The sequence below is a fragment of the Mustela nigripes genome, chromosome 10 (assembly GCF_022355385.1).
Source record: "Mustela nigripes isolate SB6536 chromosome 10, MUSNIG.SB6536, whole genome shotgun sequence".
Taxonomy (NCBI): Eukaryota; Metazoa; Chordata; class Mammalia; order Carnivora; family Mustelidae; genus Mustela; species Mustela nigripes.
This window is the reverse complement of record NC_081566.1, coordinates 10,377,878-10,398,196: the sequence shown is the minus strand read 5'-3', so window position 1 is coordinate 10,398,196 and position 20,319 is coordinate 10,377,878. Positions and strand designations below refer to the sequence as shown.

General features: G+C 49.0%; 1 protein-coding gene across 2 annotated transcripts in view; it reads right to left on the bottom strand.

Annotated features, from left to right (window-relative positions):
- Positions 1 to 20,319, bottom strand: part of KIF26B (kinesin family member 26B) — a 412,466-nt gene that overhangs the window by 44,462 nt on the left and 347,685 nt on the right. For both annotated transcript variants that reach the window (XM_059412563.1, XM_059412564.1), the window contains 3 exons: positions 19,148 to 19,410; positions 16,487 to 16,670; positions 3,300 to 3,459 (listed from right to left, as the gene is read on the bottom strand). In XM_059412563.1, coding sequence (XP_059268546.1) covers positions 3,300 to 3,459; positions 16,487 to 16,670; positions 19,148 to 19,410 — 607 coding nt within the window. The remainder of the gene's footprint in view (positions 1 to 3,299; positions 3,460 to 16,486; positions 16,671 to 19,147; positions 19,411 to 20,319) is intronic.

The window sequence follows — 20,319 nt, the reverse complement described above, 5'->3', positions numbered from 1 at the left end:
GCTTCCCAGCTGCGGCTCGGGCGTGCTCAGTCGGGCCTGCGCGGTGCGGCTGTGCCTGGGCCGAGCGACGCCCGTCGAGCATCTGGAGCGGTTTCCGAGGCACAGTCGGAGGACAGGGACGACGAGCCGTCATCCTCATGCTCCCAGGACGAAATGAGCCGAAGTCAGGGCTCATTCACGCCCCAGACTAACTACCCAGGACGTTGCCGGAGAACCAGAAAACAAGTATTGGAAACGACGCGCTGCTTCTCCCTACGACCCGGCAAGTCCACCTCTCGGAACCTCTGCCCCCTTGGAAAGATTGAAGAAAACCTTCCCGCCTTTCTATCCGCCCTTTTATTCGCTTCTTCGCATGGCCCAAGAAAGGTCTGCCCAGCGAGGCTGGGTAGCTCCAGCCCAACGCTGTCTGTCTGTCCGTCCGTCTGTGTGTCTCCCTGCAGCTCACACGTGCTCTCCTGCACGTGAGCCACGGAGCTGTCCCGGCACCCGACCGCCCTGCTGGCCCGATTCTGCCCGTGGGCGGGTCCCGGCGTCTGGTCTGCGGAGGGACAGGGGACGTCCCTGCTCCCTGCCAGGATTCAGCAGATAGACTGCCCCAGCTCCCGGCTGTTCTCCTGTACCTATCTGCCGACTGGTTCAGAATCTGCAGGGAACAGGGTTTTGTTCAGAATCTCCGGGACCGAACGCAAAGGAAAGAAACTGTTGGAAGAGCCAAGAGGGAAACCAGGACGTCTCCGTTTCTACCCAGTCCTCCGAGCACACGGCCCGTCATCCCGTGGGGGTGAGCCACGGGCGAGGGGGAGCCAAGACAGTGGAGAATGGACGGATGCTTGCACCCGGGGCTTGTGACCCCGCCGATTCCCAGACAGCCTCGTTTCTCCCCAAGTGACCTGTGTGACTCTATTTACTGGGAGTGGTGGCTAAACTCTTAAGAAAATAATATCAATCTCTGGAAATGCCCATAATTGAATACGTAGATACCACTGGCCAGGGAAGTAGATGGAGCTAAGAGGGAAGAATAAAAAAAAAACCAAGTGGGGGAGGGGTGTCTCCGTCCTGTTGATTTTTCCGGACCTGCCTTCTCTGCATCCTAACAGTCATTAAAATGTATAAAAATGAGTATTTTTCAAGCAGCAATCTAAGAATTACCATTGCTGTGGTTGCCTGGCAACCCGAGACTTTAGTTATTTTATTTCTAAACAGGGAATGCTATAAACTGGTATCCGGAGTTCGTGCAAATAGTTCTAAATTGATGTTCTCCCTGTAAATCAGGAGGAGATAATATGGCATTAATGTACATTTAAAGGTTGCTAAATATGCGTGTCTGTCTCTCTCGCGCGCACACACGCACACACATGCTCACGGGAAGATTCTTACCAAGTTTCTGTTCCGTGCTATCGTCAGTAAACCTGGAGAACTGTTATTCCTTTACATTTTTTCCTGGAAAATACCTATGTAATTTCATACTAGGTGTAAATAATATACATCTGGACAAGACTATCATCTCCTGCATGAACCAGGGAAATAATTTTGCAGATAATACTGATCTACAACGCCCTTCCTGAGTTTCACGGACACTGAGTGGGTCTCCAGTTTGGGGAGAGCAGAGACTATCCAAGTGGCCCCTGGGAGAAAACATTTCTCACGGCAAGGAAGAGGCAGGTCTGCCTTACACAGAGAACCACGTCCTGGAAAGGCCTCCCGAGTTCAGGCCCAGGGCCACGGGTGCCACCCCTGTGTTATACATACATACATACATACATACATACATACATACACACACACATGCGACTGATGCCGGCATGCTTTCTTTCTAAGTCTGCAGCCCTGATAGGACCCGTCCAGATCTTTCTTTTTTTCTCTCTTCCCTTCCTTTCTCCCTCGTAACAACACCTTGAGTTTTTTTCAGCTGCAGAAATGATACCGAATAAAACTTTATAAACCTACAACTTGAAATTGTTTCCTCAGAGGAAAGGGTCTTTCCAAGGGCTGGGAAAACCATTTCTAGGTTTATCCCACCAGGTCTCCAAATTTTGGGAGCAGAGACGCATGGGATCACACCTGTCACTTAACGTGCTGGAGTCCGCGTGCGAACGGTCCTCGCGGTGAAGGAAGTCACAGCTTGGGCAGAGGGAAGGAGAAGGTGCGGACTTGTCTGAATCTCGCTCATTATAGAACAAATGGCCCCACTCAGCTTTTCCTCCCACGTAGCAGTGACTTAGATTTTGCCTGATTTTACAGATTTAAAAAAAAAAAAAAAATGGCACCGTGAACCTTGGCTTCATCCTCGCGGCAACCCCACAGGTGTTCTTGCAACGCCGTCGATGTGGATAAGCCCAACCAGAGGATCATTACTCCTCCTTGGCTCCGGTACTCTAAATTTCACAAAAAAACCTTCTACCCTCCGACCATTCTGAGTCTCATATCCTCGTGATGCAGAGAAGACACACCGCGGAAGCATCTGTTTACGGCGTGTGACGGTTTGGGGCGCTTGTGAGGGGAACAGCTGAGCCTTGGCAAAGCCCCGAACAAGCAGGGAGCACCCAGCACCATCACCATGTTGTTCAGTGGCAGAGCTGAGTCGGTGGTGGTGGTGAGGGGTGGCCCTGGGCTAGGTGAGCACGGATGACATAGCCAGGCATTGGCCATTCCAGACACAGGAGCAGCTCTAAATTCATCCTCTAGGAGCATAATGGAAAGAAAGAAGGGATCTTGGGGGTAAACATCTGCATGGGGATGGTGGGTGGCGGTGGCAAGTTTTAGGAGCTCTCCTACATAGGGTTGCCATATAACATACAGGATTCCTAAATGTTCATGCAATACTGGGGGCATACTTCCCATTCAAAAAATTATTTGCTGCTTCTCTGAAATCCAAATATTCCTGGGTATCCTGTATTTTTATTGGTTAAATAGGACAGCCCGACTCTTAATGGAAGGGTAGTTTGATCCTCCCGCCTTTGCTGTCATGCCCGTGAAGGGTCTATGTGATGGTGGCAATGACCTACCAGTGGCAACTGTGATTGGAGACCCCAACCGAGATAACTTCCTAGTCTCCCTGACTTTAGCAGCTGAAGTCAGGACTGGGACAAATGGAAGGATCTTCACAACTTTTGACTTCGGAAGAGCATGGGATACACAATCGTTAGCAGAGGCTGGTTCAGGCAAAGAGCTAACAGTGCGGTCCAGACGGTCCCTCCATCGCGTGCATCTTTCCCGAGATGTCACTGGCCCGAGAGTCTCGTGCCCAGCCCCGGCACGGTGTTACCCCAGCCCATACGTCCAGTGGAGGGATCACTTACTTGTAGGGGATGTGTTTGCTGCCGTTGACAAGAGCCAGGATGACGTTGCCCAGGGCAGACAGTGAGAGGCATAGCCCTGAGCCTCCTTCCCGGTTTTTGCTAAGAGCTTTCACACAGCTGCCGAGGTCGATGAGGTGTAGACGGCTGCGGCCTCCAGACACTGAGACAGAGAAGACAAGAGAGGTGGTTAGGTTCTGGCAAACGCTCATCTGTCCTTCGGGGAGCTCCTTAGGAAGCCGGAGGGAAAACTAGAAGGGAAGGAAAATGATGACATTCGTGACTTAGTAGGAAATCCCGACAAAATCATGATTGGTTGCGAACAGTGTGGTCCTCTTGAATTCTGTCTGCCACACATCACCGACCTAAAACCTCCTGACGTTCATCCTATAAACGAATGAGTAATTCCCCTAGGTTGAATTGGAGGAGACCTCAGAGAAGGTAAATATCCCATGAACGGGAGAAGGTTTGCACCCACGTGTTCTTTGGAGAGTAGAATTCTGAAACTGACTGAGTTGCATCTGAAGAGTACGGGGGTGGTTATGTGTTTTGGTTGAGGGTCACAGAGCCCCTGATGGAGAGCTCAGCCAGCAATCGGGTTGATACCCCAAGGTAAAAATCAGGAAGAAGTAATAACCAGGTGCAGAGACCAGGAAAGACCCAAGTATTTGCCGAGTATCTACCAACTGTCGGGCACTGCAGAAGCACCAGTCGCGTTCAGTTCCGCAGTAAAGCCGTGAGCCGAATGCCCCTTGTTCTTTGTAGAAATATAGACAAGAAAGCAGAAGTGAAGAAAAGTGAAGCCACTTGCTCACAAGGACTTCTGCTTCTGGTTTAGATGACATCACACGGATGAAATCAATGGTCTAACCTAAAAACAAAACGTATAAAACGGCTGTTTCTAAGACACTAGACATCAGGCAGTGAAGGGCCAGGAAACAGACAAGGGGAGCACTGCCTGTGCCCAGCTCACTGCCAGGGATGGGATGCTGCCGGCGGATGCAGTGGACTACCAGAATGGAGGAGACAGACTGGAGACAGTCCAGGGAGACCAAGGTGGCAGCAGCTGGCAGGACAGAGTACTGGAGAGAAGAGAACGTGGGATTTGCAGAGAGCCCCTCAAGTATTCAACAGAGTCCTGGTCAGGACAGGCATGCGAGGGACCACACAGCTGGGGAGTTAGCCACCCAGGAAGATTAGAGGTAACAGCGCACAGCACTCACGCAAGGCCAGGAATAATGCCTGTTTCCAACAGCCATACTAGAAAACTCAAACTTCACCAGGCATGGGGTAGGGGACCCAGAAGGGTCTCGCTTCTGTAGCCGGGAATGCTTTGCCCAAGATGAGCATAGATCAGGTCCCACTTACCAAATCTTAAAAGCAAGACCAGAAATGATTGAACTGTTTAGAAATAACTATAACCCAAAACAATGCTTAAGAATATTTATAAGACACAGAGCACCTGGGTGGCTCAGTCGTTAAGCATCTGCCTTCCGCTCAGGTCATGATCCCAGGGTCCTGGGCTCGAGCCCTGCGTTGGGCTCCCTTTTGGGCAGGAAGCCTGCTTCTCCCTCACCCACTCCCCCTGCATGTGTTCCCTCTCTTGCTGTGCCTCTCTGTCAAATAAATATTTTAAAAAATATATATTTATAAAATACAAAGATGTCCAGCATCCATCAAGAAGGCATGCAAAGAAGAAAATGAGACTCATAATGAAAAGATAACTGAAGCCAAACAGAACTGACTGATATTATTAGATAGTGATGGTGAAGGACATTAAAATGGCTAAGGCCATATTGCAGGGGTGCCTGGGAGGCTACTTGGTTAAGTGTCTGCCTCTTGACTTTGGCTCAAGTTACAATCTCAGAGTCGTGAGATCAAGCCCTGCATCAGACTCCACTGCTTGGGATTCTCTCTCTCTTCCTCTCTCTCAAAACAAAAGCAAAAAAGGTGAAAACCCAGCTATGGCAATATTTCAAATGTTTAAAGACTTAAGTAGAGACATGGGATAATTAAAAAAGACAAACTGCTTCTGTAACAAAAGGAAAGCTAGAGCTAAAAAATATACTGTATCAACGGCAGATCCCACCTCACAGCAGGGAAGCCTTGTAAATTTCAAGACAAAGTCACTGAAACTGTCCAAAATGAAGCAGAAAATTTAAAAATAAAAACACAAACAGAGGGGTGCCTGGGGGGCTCAGTGGGTTATGCCTCTACCTTCGGCTCAGGTCATGATCCCAGGGTCCTGGGTCTGAGCCCTGAGTCTGGCTCTCTGCTCAGCGGGGAGCCTGCTTTCCCCCCTTTCTCTCTGCCTGCCTCTCTGCCTACTTGTGATCTCTGTCAAATAAATAAATAAAATCTTAAAAAAAAAAAAAAAGACACAACCAAGACTTTCTCAATCTTGATAAAAAACTACAAACCCCCACAGATCTACGATGAGCCTCAAGCCCAAGAAATGTGAAGCAAACTATGCTAAGGCTCATCAAACTGCTTAACACCAGGGATAATGAGGAAAACCTTAAAAGCAACCAGAGGAGGAAAACGGGTCCCCTAGAAAGGGCCAAAGAAAAGGAGGATGGCAGGTTTCTTGTTGGGACTGATACAAGTGAAAAGACTGTGAAGCAACATTTCTAAATGTCAACCTAGAATAATATATCCAACACAAGTATCATTCTCAGGCAAAGGGAAAGAAAGACTCTTTCAGACTAAAAGAGCTGAAAGGATTCACCAAAGCCAACCCACAGAGGATATACACAAAGGAACAAGGAAGGAGGAGCTCTAGAAAGGATAACTGCGCCAATAAATGCTTGCCCCCCTGCCCCCCCGCCTAGTATTTAAACCTCTTTGAAAGATAACCAGCTGCTAAAGCGAAACTAAGGCCATTGTCCTGTATGGATTCTAATATGCAAAATTCAGAAGTTCAAGGACAATAGCATGAAGATTAGAAGGGAGGGAATGGAGGCACTGCACTGTAGGGCTCTTACTCCATTCATGAAGTCCTAGAACATCACTTGACAGCAGACTGTAAGAACAACTTTAAAAAAAATAAGATTTTATTTATTCATTTGAAAGAGTGAGAAACAGAGAGAGCACAAGCATGGGGAGAAGCAGAGAGAGGGGGAAGCAGATTCCCACTGAGTGGGGAGCCCAATGTGGGGCTCGATCCTGGGACCCCGAGATCATGACCTGAGCCAAAGACAGAGGCTTAACAACTGAGGTGCCCCCAGACTGTAATAATTTAAAGGTTCATACCATAAACCTTAAAGAGATCAGTAAAGAGTGAAGAGTTGCAGCTAGGAAGCCAACAAAGGATCTAAAGTGAAATTCTTAAAAATATTCAGTAAATCCAAAAAAAGCAGATTTAAAAAAAAAAAAAAAGCAAAGGAAAAGAAAGAACAGGTAAGTTGAATAGAAATCCTAGTGAAAAACAAGAATTTGGACCAAACCATGTCAATAATTACATGAAATGTAAATAGTCTGAACATTCTTATTTGAAAGGTAGAAATTGTCAGACCGCACAAAAGAGCGAGCCCTTGCCATAGGCTGCCTATGAGAAACGCACTTCAAATATAAAGAAACAATCCATTAGAAGTGTAAGAGTGGGAAAGCCTGGACCATGCAAACAGTGCCCGTAAGAGAGCTGAAATGGTTATATCAATATTAAACAAAAGAAACTGAAGACAAAAAGTGTGAATAGAAGCAAATAGGAACATTTCATAAAGGTGATGATTGATTAGAGGTCCTAACAATCAAAAATATTTATGCATCTAGTAACAGACATTCAAATACTTGAAGCAAAACCTCATTGAACTCCAAGAATAAGCGAGTCTGTAATTACAGTTGTAGGTTTCAAATAACACTTTCTCCAGAATTGATAAAATGTGTAGACAGAAAACCAGTAAAGATGTTGAAGATTTGGAAAACACGGTCAACCAACTTGACATTTATAGAACACTCAACCCAACAACAGCAAAATACACATTCCTTTGAAATTCACACAAAACATTTCCCAAGGCAGACCATATTCTGGTGATAAACCAAGTCTAAGTAAATCTTGAAGGATTCACATCAACGTATGTTCTCTGCCACGACGGAATTCAATCAGAAGTTGGCATGGAAAGATATCTGGACAATTCTCAAATATTTTCAAACTCAAGAGGACTGTTCCAAATAACCTATGGTCATAGCCAGGATTTCCTTGATACCAAAAATAGACAAAGACATTACAAGGACAGAAAACCAAAGACCAATATCCTTCATGAACATGGCTACAAAATTGCTAAACAGAGAACCACATTAGGAAACTATCTAGGAGCATATAAGGAAGACTTTACACAGTGAGTAAGTGGGATTTATCCCAGAAATGCAAGTTTGCCTCAGTAGATGCAGAAAAAACGTTTAACAGAAGTCAACATCTATTCCTGATTAAAATTCTCAGCAAAATACTGCTCAGAGGGCAGTATCCTCAGGTTGATAGGAGTTTCTGAAAAATCTACTGCTAACATCACACTTAAGGGTAAAAGATCAAATGCCTTCTAAGATCAGGAATGAGACAAGAATGTCCACTTGTACCATTTCTATTCAATGTTGTGTTGGGGTTGTAGCCAGCACAGGAAGTCAAGAAAATAGAAAAGGTACCCAGATTGATAAGCAAAGAGTCCAATAGTCTTTGTGGACTAACACGGTCATCGGCATAGAAAATCAAACAGAATCCACACAAAAAAGCAACTAGGATGAATAAAGAGAGCTTAGCAAGGTTGCGAGATACAAGACCAACGGATAAAAATGAGCCGCATTTTTAAAAAAGATTTTTTTATTTATTTGACAGACAAAGATCACAAGTAGGCAGAGCAGCAGGCAGAGAGAGAGAGGGGGGGGGAAGCAGGCTCCCCGCTGAGCAGAGAGCCCGATGCGGGGCTCGATCCCAGGACCCTGGGATCATGACCTGGGATAAGGGCAGAGGCTTAACCCACTGAGCCACCCAGGCGCCCCCACATTTTTTTTTTTTAAACAGGCTCCATGCCTGAAAGGCGGGGCTTGAATTCACACCCCAGGATCGAGAGTCACACGCTCTACTAACTGAGCCAGCCAGGCTCCCCTGTATTTCTAGTATTTACAAACAACTAGAGATTGAAATTTTAAAATACCATTTGCAGAAGTGCCCCTAGCCCTGCTTGTGCTCTCTAATAAAATCTTTCAAAAGAATTAAAATACCATTTATAATAGGATGAAAATACAAAATACTTCAGTGTAAATTGCACAGAAGCCAGATCTATACACAGAGAACGACAGAGTATTGCTGAGAGATGTTCACTGAGACCTAAAAACTGGAGACAGACACTGCGTTTGTGAGTCAGAAGACTCAGCATCGTTGAGATGTGAGTTCTGACCAAATGGACCTACAGATTCAGCGTAATCTCTGTTAAAATCCCAGCATTTTTTTTTTTTTGTAGAAAATAATGCTGCACTGTCCATTTAGAAGCCAACTTTAGAATTTATATGGAGATGCAAAGGACCTAGAATAGTCAAAACCACCTTTAAAAATAAAGACAGAACTGGAAGGCTAGTAGTACAGTATCCGATTTCAAGGGCTGTTATAAAGCCACCAGAACCCAGGACAGTGTGGTCTTGGTGTAAAGCTAGATGTAGAGATTAATGGAGAAGTGTAGAGAGTCCCAAAACAGAGCCACACAAATATGAACGAGGAATTTTTAACAAAGGTAATTTAGTAGAGAGAGAATAGTTTTCATAACAAATGGTACTGGAGCCGTTACACAGAGTTCAGGGCTGCGAGGCTGAGCCCCACACTGGGCTCCACACTCAGTGTGGGGTCTGCCCGAGATGCTCTCCCCCTCTCCCTGTGCCCCTCCCCCACTCACATACATACTCTCTCTCCAATTTTATATATATATATATAAGCTGCAAGTGTTTTCCCATTATGTTAGCAGGTTTTTCAGAAACATTTTTATCAGACTGAAGAACTTGTCTTCTATACACACACACACACATGCAAAAAAAACCCTTTAATCCATACATTGCACAGTTTACAAAAAAAAAAAAAATGAATCAAAGACCTAAATATAAAACCTGAAATTATAAAACTTCTAGAAGAAAGCATAGCTTGAAACCTTTCTGATCTTGGGTTGGGCAAAGATTGCTTAGCTATGAAGCCAAAAACGTGATTTATAAGAGAACACACAGAAAAGCTGGATGTCGTGAAAACTATTTCTGCTCTTTGAAATACATGGTTAAGAGAATAAAAAAGCATGCCACAGCCTGGGAGAAAATGTTTGCAAAACATCTACCTGCTAAAGGACTTTTATCCAGAGCATATAAAAAACTCTCGAAGCTTAATTATAAGACAAAAACAATTTTAAAAAGGTCAAAAGTCACGTTGGCCAAGAAATCTGGAGGGCGAGGGCTCTGTCCTTTATCTCGACTGTATGGACGTGTTCAGGGGCTTATACACAGACCGCAAAGCCAAATATGTGGGTTGCTCTATCTCAAGTGTATCTTGTTAAAGCTATTTTGTTTCTTTAAATTAGGATTTTATTTGTTTGAGAAAGAGCACGAGAGAGTGCAGGAAGGAGGGGCAGAGGGAGAGGGAGAAGCAGGCTCCCTGCCGAGTAGGGGACCCCCGCTCCCCCACGCCAGCGGGGCTCAATCCCAGGACCCTGAGATCATGACCTGAGCGGAAGGCAGGTGCTTAACACACTGAGTACCCCTGCTTTGTTCTCAACCAGGAAACCTGTCGTGACTGTCCTGTTGGAGGGCAACTGGGCTTCACCCTTTCAAGACTGATGCCCCCCACCCATCCTGTGCAATGTGGCCTTAGGCAGTTCCCGAGAGGGCGGGGACACTGGGCTCTCCTTCTGCCCGGGCACCACTCTCCGAGGGGAGTGACCTCCTTCCCTGCACACAACCCCAGCTTCTAGATCGGCTCCCCACCGCCCCACTCCCCAGGCAGCAGCAGACCCTGGCTCCTCAGACCCCTGGATTCCCACCTCCCAGGGTGGCGCAAGTCCTCCTGCTTCTGGGACAGCTACTGTTCCCTCTGCTTCCCCTGCTCTGCATGGAAGGCAAGCAGCAAAGGTAGACACACAAGTTTCCAGAAGTTGTTGCAGAAACTGTGACTTTTGGGGCAAGGCAGAAAAGGGGTTGGGGTGGGAAAGTAGAGGCAGGGGGTGTGATGGGCCCGGGGCTGGGTCCTGGGGACCTAGGATGAGCCTGTGGCCAGTCCCTGGGTGTCCACAGATCTGTGGGCAGAGCCCACAGAAGCGCGGATGCGGGAGGGCGAGTCTCTGCGCACATCACAGGATGGAAACATTTGGGAACGACTGTCTTAACCCTCACTTTGCTCTACTGAGTCCTCAACGTCCACATCTAGGAGAAAGGGTGAGGCGTGTTTAGGGAAAGCCCGGCATTTCCATCCACAGGGGCCCAGTGATTCGGATACGTCCACGGCCAAGAACTGTTCACATCAAGGATGCTACGTTTTCTCCCCGTTCCCCTCTCCCCAGGAAAAACCCTCACGAGGGAAGAAACAACACGAACTTTTTTTTTTTTTTTTAAAGATTCTACTTATTTACTCGACAGAGAGATATCACAAGCAGATGGAGAGGCAGGCAGAGAGGGAGACAGAGGGAAGAGGGAAGCAGGCTCCCTGCTGAGCAGAGAGCCCGATGCGGGACTCGATCCCAGGACCCCGAGATCATGACCTGAGCCGAAGGCAGCGGCTTAACCCACTGAGCCACCCAGGAACCCAACACGGAACTTCTTTATCCCATTCCGTATTATGCAAGATCAGGTCACGGCAGCACGCTAGGGAAATGGTTATTTTTAAAGCAAAATATCATCTGTTTTGCAACCTAATTACCTAGAGAGGAGCAGCTCAGATCTCCCACCTGGGCTGCAGATTAAAGGGCAAAGACAGGGACTGGCTGGGACTTTGAGACTCTAATAGGCCATTTGATGTAATGGAATAAAATGCACAACGTACACGGAGTAAAACAGAAGACAGAGAACAAAAGCACAGTTTAGCCCAGCCGAAGAGCGTTATGAAACACCTATAATTAGGGCTGCGTGACTCAGAACGGGAGTCCCAGCCAGCCCGTGGAAAATCGAGTCTGTCCGTCCAACCCACTCAAGTTCAAGCAGCCACGGAGTCCTGGATTCCACGCCTGGGGTGAGTGAGTGCGCCCCGGCCACGTGCTACCAGCAAGGACATGCGTCACTCCGGATGGCTGGCGAGAAAGTTCTGTCATCGAGGACAGTCCGAGATTTCCGGGGTCGCAGCGCGGGGTGGACGGATCCCAGTGGCCTTCCGCCCCCCTTTGCTCGCGCTCTCCTGGGTATATGGCAAGTCTGGAGCTCGGCCAGACCCTCCCCACAGGCAGCAATCCTGATCTCCCCCCACTCCTGGGCCACCCCCCTAACTCCCGCTGGCCGAGGGCCCGGGAGGTGCCGGGACACGCTTGTCTCCTGATGGCACTTAATTCCTGCAACCATCCTGCAATGCGGCATCGGTTCCGTGGGGCAGACCAGGAAAACGAGGTTCACGGGGGTCAAATAAATCGCCCCCCCCAATACATGAAAAAATAAATGGCCCAACATCTCCTGGAAAATTATCGCGGAAGCTAAGACGAAAAGCCACGGGTAACTGTAAAGGGAGCAGAAGCGCCTTTAACTCACCTTCTCGCAGCTTCGCGGTTCCCAAACTTGGCTGCGCGCTGGAATCACCTTGGGAGCTAAGTAAACACAGGCGTCTGGCTCCTGCACCTCGGCTTTCCAATTTAACCGGCCCGGAGTGCGCCACGAGCCCTGGGATTCACTGGAAAGTTCCCCAGGTGACTCTTGGTTGCGGCCAAATTTGGGAATAGCTGCCTTGCCGCGTGGCCCTCACCTGTGAGCTCTGTGGATGGATGGGATCCGCGTGGCCCGGGCTGGCTGTTTTCCCATTTGTCTGCGCTCCCTTGCTCCCCGCAGGTGAGCTGTGTACTTAATGGGTCAGCGGGGCTCCCTCCTAAACCCAGGGATGCTGCTTGTCATCACGGAAAAAACAGAAGCAAATCTTATGCAAACCAGTAAGATACAATCGTGTAAAGAGAGCTAGTGTTTCTTTAAGAGCTAAACTCAAGGCTTTGGAAAGACAAGATAAAAATGAGTTCTTCGGAAAGAGATGCTGAGGGGCCCCTGGGTGGCTCAGTTAGGCAAGCGTCAGCCTTCGGCTCAGGTCAGCCTTCGGCAGGGTCCTGGGATCGAGCCCCGTGTCCGGCTCCCTGCTCAGCAGGGAGTCTGCTTCTCCCTCTCCCTCTGCCCACCCCCCGACCCCACTCATGTTCCCTCTTTCAAATCAATAAAGAAAATATTTTAAAAATATTTTAAAAATAAATAAATAAAATAAAAATAAAAGAGATGCTGAATTTGGTGGAAACGAGAAATTATAAAGTGGGAAAAAAAAATGGAAGAAACGTCTTTGAGTTCTCAAATCACTTAGAAGAAATTTAAAGCAAGAACCAGACTATTAATATGAGCGTGGTTTATAAAAGCAGAACTTTAGGTTGCAAAGTCATTTCGAAGAGAAAAACCCATATCAGAGGATGAATAAATAAATAAATACCCATTTGTGTGTGTGTTTTGAAATATTACTGAAATAAATATTCATGAGATGAAACGTTCATGGCGTGAATGTACCAGTTTTCAGGATCCTCCCTTCGGACTAACTTTCTCAATTAACCATCTCCTGCTTGTGCTGCACAGAGGACCTCTCTGAACTCACACCACCTGCTGATGTGAAAGGTAACCGGATGGTCTTTCTCTTTCAGAAATGTCGCTGAACGAGGTAACAGAGAAGCACTGATGTTTTGAAAACACAGAACATGTTCCGTTTGATTTCAACATTGTGGACAGTCTCCTGGAAGACCCGTTCATGAGGAGAAGCTCTTGACCATTCGGGCCCTCGGGCTCTTTCCCAAGGCTGGAATTCCCACAGGGGCTCTCAGCCTTCACACATGAGCTTGGCAAAGCAGGGGAAGGCTCCAGAACCATTGGAGAGTCGGCCCCACGAAGACTCCAAAAACTCCCTAAACCAGGGAAATATTTCAAGTGTAACCAAAGGCTATGTGTGAAACAGCAAATTTTCTCTCCTGGTTGGACCTGTTTAAAACATTTTTGTCTGCCTCTTTATATATGTGTGTATGTCTGTACACGTGTGCATGTAAAATACACACGCGTGTAAGATTCAGGTGCATGCACACACGTGGCAAGCTCTTCCCGAGAGACCCGTCTGAAACCCACCATCTCAGCCACCGATGGCCCGTTGTTCATAGCGGCAGACTCCGCTCTCTGCTTCCCTGCAGGGTAACTAATTAATAAACTTTCCTTTAATTGAGTTCTGCCTGCCAGGTCCACAGGGATTATTACTTATGTATAAGTAAACAAAAATTTCCATTTTAAACAACACTCTGAATCACCTTATTATATTTTAAGCAGATAAAAATTCAATGAAGTCAAGCGAGCCCCGGGCCGGGGGCCGCCTGTGCACATCGGAGCCTAGACTCCTCTCTTCCCGGGAAGCCGGGGGCCGTGGCAGGCAGGTGACGTCCCCTGGTCTCCCCCCCAACTCCCCCTCGCCGACTTCTCATCTACAGACACATTAGAAAGTAACGAAAAGGGTTTTGGGGAGCCATTAATGGTACTTGTCTTTTCCTTTACCCTGAATTTATTATTTAAAAGCAATTTGCCTTCACGATATATAAACAGCCAGGAGGCGAATGGGATCTTAAATATTCCATAAGTGCCCAGACGTGCTGCGGAGTGACTTGGACAGGGCCCAGCCCACACCTCTGTGAGGCTCAATTTCCACTTCTTACAGTCGAAGTCATTTCATTAACTGTTTATTTTCAAGATTCTTCCCTACTTTCAGTTTCCACATCAAGAGCAGAACCACAAAAAAAAAAAAAAACAAGAAGAAAAACTGAATATAGTTGTTTTCAGCACGGTTTGAAACCTAGAAGGAGAACGAGATTATACTGTCTGCCGAGATCTCCCGCTCAGCGCCACTTGGAAGCAATTTGGCTGAAAATTCGTACCTTTTGCAAGTCACCCTCTGCTGAAAGTATGAACACCCACGGCAGGCTCTGATTATTAATATTGACTTGAAAGAAGAGAACAGCTTAAAAGAGATAAAGCTTAAATAAAATAAAAAAGCAAGCTTCAAAGAATAAAACATTTCTTGGACTCCCCCATTCATGATGGTAAGACACGATCCAGAAAAAACAGTGCGTGCAGAATTGAAAGCCAGCCCCCAGACTGTTGCGGGGGGTGGGGGGGTTTCTGTGTCAAGTTTTAAAAGTCTGGATCTTCTCAGTCCTGTCCTAACCCCTCGTTTCCTTCTTTGAGAAAGTTTTTCTAAACGGAAATGCAGTACTCGTGTGTGAGCCCATCACTGGGAATCAACTTCCTCTGGAAGTTTCCCATTCAAACTCTCTTGCTCACCCCGCAGTCAGACCTCCATGACCTTGGCTGGTTTAAGAGCAGTCCGGGCTGCTGCTGGCTGGCCACCCGGGGTGCCCAGTGCCCCACCAGTGAGGCCAATATCTCTAGACTCCTGGGCAGCCCCCAAGCCCGGGGCATATGGTGAGATCTCAGGCCTGGAGGTGGGAGGAGGGGTAGGGGCAAGTCTCTAGGCTCCGTCGAGAAAAATAAGCGAACAACCGGTACACAAAACCATGTGGGTAAGTCTCCGATGCTTCAAGCCAGATGCAAGAAGCCAGACACAAAAGGTCACACAGGGAATACGGGATTCCATCTAGATGAGGTTCTGGATAAAGGCAAAACTAAAAGGACAAAAATCAGATCAGGGGTGGTCAGGGGCTCGAGGTGGGGGAGGGGAGCTTTCGGTGCGGACAGCTTTGTTCTCTTTCTGGACGGCGGTGGGGGATACCCAGCTATACAGATTTGCTAAAATTCATCTAACAACACACCAGCAGGGTAGGTTTTTCTGAATGTGAACTGGATTTCATGAAAACTGAATGAAAGTAACAGTTAATGGCAGACGACGGGGCCAGCGGAGGCATTGAGACTGGAGAAGGGCAGAGCTTCCAATGGGGGCCAGAGAAGGCCCGAGAGCTGTTCCCAGGATACTGGCTTCCAGGTGTTCCAGCAACAGGCAGAGAACTGGGAAGCCCAGCTCCTGATCCTGGTTGGATGCCCAGCTCAGGGCCCCACCAAGAATTAGGTTTGTTGATTGCCTCTGTGTTAGCCAATTAACTTCACAATTTCCAGGTCCCTGGGTTAGTCTCCAAGCTTGGGGCTAATGTCTGTTTTCCGGGCACCCAGTGCCCCGAGGCAATCATTTTCAGGGAATACTGGAAGACATCGAGAGCATAGGGAAGCTGTCACCCAGCAGTCCAGGCCTGTGGCTCACAGGGGAGAAAGCCCAGGTCAATGGCCTATGCGGCCCATGCTTCAGAATCCCAACTGAGACGCTCCTTAGAGCATCGAGCCTACACGACTTGGCAGGCAAAGGGTCGGGCGCCGCACCGAGGTCAGTGCTGGCTTTGTAGCCCGAAGGGGCCTGTGTACCCAGCGCACTGGGGTCCCGGGGTTGCCGCTCATCATGGAGCAGGCCTGTGCCCCGGTCTTACAGAGGAATGCCACCGAGGCACAGAGGAAGCCAGAACCTGGTTAGTTATCCCAAAGGCTGATTTATAGGCAATTTAGAAAAAAAATGCTTTTGTTTCTCCCGGGTCCATAGAGTGGACTCAAGCTACTGACAAGTAACCCATCACCAGGGTGTCTGGGGTGTAAATATTGGACCTTCCTGAAGAGTACCTGTAAAGTGTGTGCAAAAAAGATACAAGTCACCCGAAGTTTTTTCCATTTAAAGTTTGTCCTCGCTCACCATCCTCTGGAATTGCATTTGTCAATTACCCTCGCCAAAGCAAACCCTTTCCTCCAGGACAGTTCAAAGGAAACCGCAGCCCAGGCTCTCTCATCGTCTGGAACTCCTAAGCAGCAGACTCTGTACCCTGCTAAAAAAGGGTCAGGGGCGCTTGGCTGGCTTGGTCGATGGACTGAGGGCGAGGGGAGCTCGATCTCGGGGTCGTGAGTTCAAGCCCCACGTCGGGCATGGGAGGGGCCAAGGCTGCCCCAGATGATGGGCTGGGCCTGGCCGCGGGTGCACTTACTTCCCCCTTTCCCGCTCTTCTCCATGCGGTACTGGTAGATGTGCAGGGTGAAGAGCATGTGGGAGTTGCGGTGGTCGTCCTCGTCACAGTCCTGCTGGCTGCCCCGGCGCGAGGCGATGGCGGCGTCCAGGAAGAAGGCGGCCTTCTCGGCCGTGGGCGCCCGCAGCTCGCTCTGGTTCTGCAGCTGGAACACACAAGCCGAGAGCTGAGGTCTCTGGCCCTCTGTTGTGCAGGATCTCGGAGGCCAGAGATCCTTCTAGAACAAGGGCCTGGACTCACGCGCAGCTGTCTGCTTCACAAACCCTTTGCTGAAAGGTAATACTGAGCATATGCAGTGGATAAAAGCTAGTTTCAGCCATTCCGCGGTTTCACGGCGAGTCTTAGCAGGTGTGAAGAGTGTAAGATTGTATCCGAGTGGCCAGGGAGCAGGGGGCCCAGCCTGACCTCTGCAGAGCCCAGCAAACCCACACCCTGGGCTATCCACCTACCTAAGAAAACCCGGAGGATGCAACCGCATCCTGCTCTCAAAGACTACAATGCTCGCAGACAGGCAGGTGGCATGATGGGACCTCAGGCCAGACAGCACCGGCTCCCCCAAGAAGGAAAAGCCAACCCTGGTTAGCTTGAACTTCACTCCCCATTACTCCAGTGACTTAAAGCCACTTTTAGACTTACATGTACGAGCATAGTTTTAAACAAGATGCAAAACCACCCAACATACTTGAATGTCTCATCTTGATTGTTTAAGGAATATCTATTTTTATCTTTAGTTTCTAAATTCACGATCATGACATTTAATCAATTAAGAAAGCATTGTGGGCCATGTGTCTAAATCCTATCAGATCCCTTAGAAATTAGAGGAAACCTTCATTAGAACAATATTATCAGAATTGGAGGGGTGCCTGGATGGCTCAGTGGGTTAAAGCCTCTGCCTTCAGCTCAGGTCATGGTCCTTGGGTCCTGGGATCGAGTCCCGCATCGGGCTCTCTGCTCACAGATAGCCTGCTTCCTCCTCTCTCTCTGCCTGCCTCTCCGCCCACTTGAGATCTCTGTCAAATAAATAAATAAAATCTTAAAAAAAAAAATTGGAGCAACACTCCTTCTTGTGGGGAGAAAAGGAAATCTCGGCTGTATTCAAACAAAGAGTCAGCCGTGTAGGTCTCAGGGCCGGAACACATTCTTAGAATTTTCTATTTCTGACTCTGACTGCGCTATCATTCTGAACGCTGAGAGCTGGTCTGGGAACCCGGCACCTCCAAAATCCTCAGACTTCAAAGAGAGACTCTGTTGTGTTCACTGTCCTGTACTTACTATGGCAGAAAGACAAGCTAAAGACTTTTTTTGTGATTTTTCAGTAAGGAGAGTTAAAATAAAGAGTTGATGGGTTCTTCTTAGCCTTCAGAGAACCAGTGGTCGACGTGGGACTTCCCAGGCCGAGTTTTTATAAAAGTGAATGGAGTTGTGAGTGATGAATCACTGAATTCTACTCCAGAAACCAATATTGCACTCTGTGTTAACTAACAACATTTTAATTAAAAAAAAGTGAATGGAGGCTATAGCGTATCGGAACATCTAGGTAATTCTTGGAAAGGGAACAGAAGGCAGGTGCCACCGGACTGAGCTTCTCAAGTGCGGTCCCTGGACCAGCAGTATCACAGTCACATGGGGACTTGTGAGACATGTTTTTGGGGATCTATCCCAGTCCTACAGAGCCAGAACCTGCAGGGTCACGAGATCCCCAGTGACCCATACGCACGCTGACGTCTGAGGGGCTTTTTTTAGGCACCTGCATGTAACTTACAAGGAGTGGCAAGAGGGGATGCTGGAAAGGTAGGCGGGGCAGGTCACGTGGGGCCGTGCAAGTCACCACAGAGTTTTGCAGCTGGAGGTCGGGGGAGATTCCTAACCGAAACGGAAGGATCTGAGGTGCTCGGAGCACGGGTAGAACAAAACCAAGTGCGAGTATCCTCACCTACGCCAACGGATCCCACCTGTGAGGAGGCAGGGGCTCATCAAAATGAACTTAATCTTAAAACAAAAATCTAGGAAATAAAGCCTGCTGGAGACGGAAAGAGCCGATTCTTCGGGATGGCCAGCAGGGAGCTCAGAGACCTTCCTCCCCCTGCAGTCAGCCAGCGAGGGACAGACCCACACGGCCGTCCTGCGTCACACCCTGCACAGGCGGACGGGAGCTTCTCCGGCCTTCCACAGACCGAGCAATGATATCGTGGTGCTAATTAGAAAGTGGTTCTTAGTTTTTCCTATAGTGCTACTAAGCCGGCGGCAAAACCAGGGCCAGAAACGCAGTTTATAGAGCCGTAAGCAGCCCCCGTAGTGGCTGGAGCCCTTCGTGCAGAGCAGTAAATATTTCGGTTTGCTGTTTAAGCAAAAGAAACACTGGACTTCCCTTTTTGTCGAAAGGGGCGTAAGTAAAGTGAATTCCACCCCCGCCCCCCGCGATGGCTACAAGGACCGCGGCTCCTGTTCACTGTCCATCAGGTTCAAGGTACAAATATTTAGGTTGGGTGAGCGGACGGCTCAGCAGCTGCGGCCACACGGCTCCCGGCCACCTTAAAGTAAACGCTCAGGCGCCAGCCCCGTCTGAGGAGGCAGCCGCGGGGGGGTGGTCACGGGCGCGCACCCCAGCCGGGAGCTGCTCACCTGCGTGCCGCAGATGGGGTCCTCGCATAGGTACACGCCCGGGGACTGGCCGTCCTGCAGGCTGCCCGTGGCCACCTCGGCCAGCAGGTCCCGCAGGTTCTCTTCCTTGCCCCACACCTCCACGGCTGAGATCCGCACCGAGAACCGGGCCCCCGTCTTCTCCTTGCGCTCATTGATGAGCTTGAAGAGCCAAGAGATGGCACAGGGGATGATGCCGAGGTCCTGCATGGAATCATCCTTTCCGATCATGGTGTAGGATTTCCCTGCGGGGAGCGTGGCAGGAGGGAACACAGGGTGAGCACGGGGAGGGGAGGGGGCAGTCTATGAAAGGAAAAGAGGGAAATACTAGGGGTTGAGGATCGCAACCACCCAGGGCTTCTCCTAGTACTAGGGACAAAGAACCGGAGCGCCCAGACCGGAGGACCGGATCTAAGCCTGGACGCGGCTCGAGGACAATCCCAGACACCAAGCGCCATCCAGCTGCCGCCCCGTTTTACACGCGGAGGGAAGGCCGAGATGTTCACCGCCGTAAAGGTTCTTTTTATCACCACCCAGATGAAACCCACAGCCTCGCAGTTTATATCCTTCCTCAAGTTAAATGCGGTGTATATTTTTATCGCAGGAGCAAATTCTATTAAAATCTGCATTGCTGCTTTGATCCGTGATCGAGAAGACCGAAGGAAGGCAGCTGAAATGAGTTTTTGGTCTCGGCCTCCAACAGGCCCCCCTGACTGCAAGGCTTTTGTGGGAACGTCTGCCAAGGGGCACTTCCGGAGTTCCCCAAATTCCTAACTTCCCCAGACGGCCCCAGGCCAGGATTAAGAAGGCACCTGAAGGGGGTCCAACCATCCAGACCCTGTCTTTTCTCACTTGGCTCAGCCTGGAGGCTGGGGACTAAGGCTGGCTGTCCGATGCCGTCCCCAGACGGGTCCTGACACGGTTCTGGGCTTGGCCTGGGGGCTGCTCCTGTGCCTTGTCCTGGGCTCCGTCCACCACTGTGAACCCCAGAGCCGAGGCTCGGCATGCATCCCCTCTCCTGGTGGCTTTCTGGGCGTGCCCCTGACCTGGACCAAGTGGGAGGGACCCTGCCACCCCCTTCTAGAAGCCTGGGTCTCCACTTAGGATGAACGCTACATTTCAAAAGCAGAAACGGTGAGTGGGGATTGTACAGT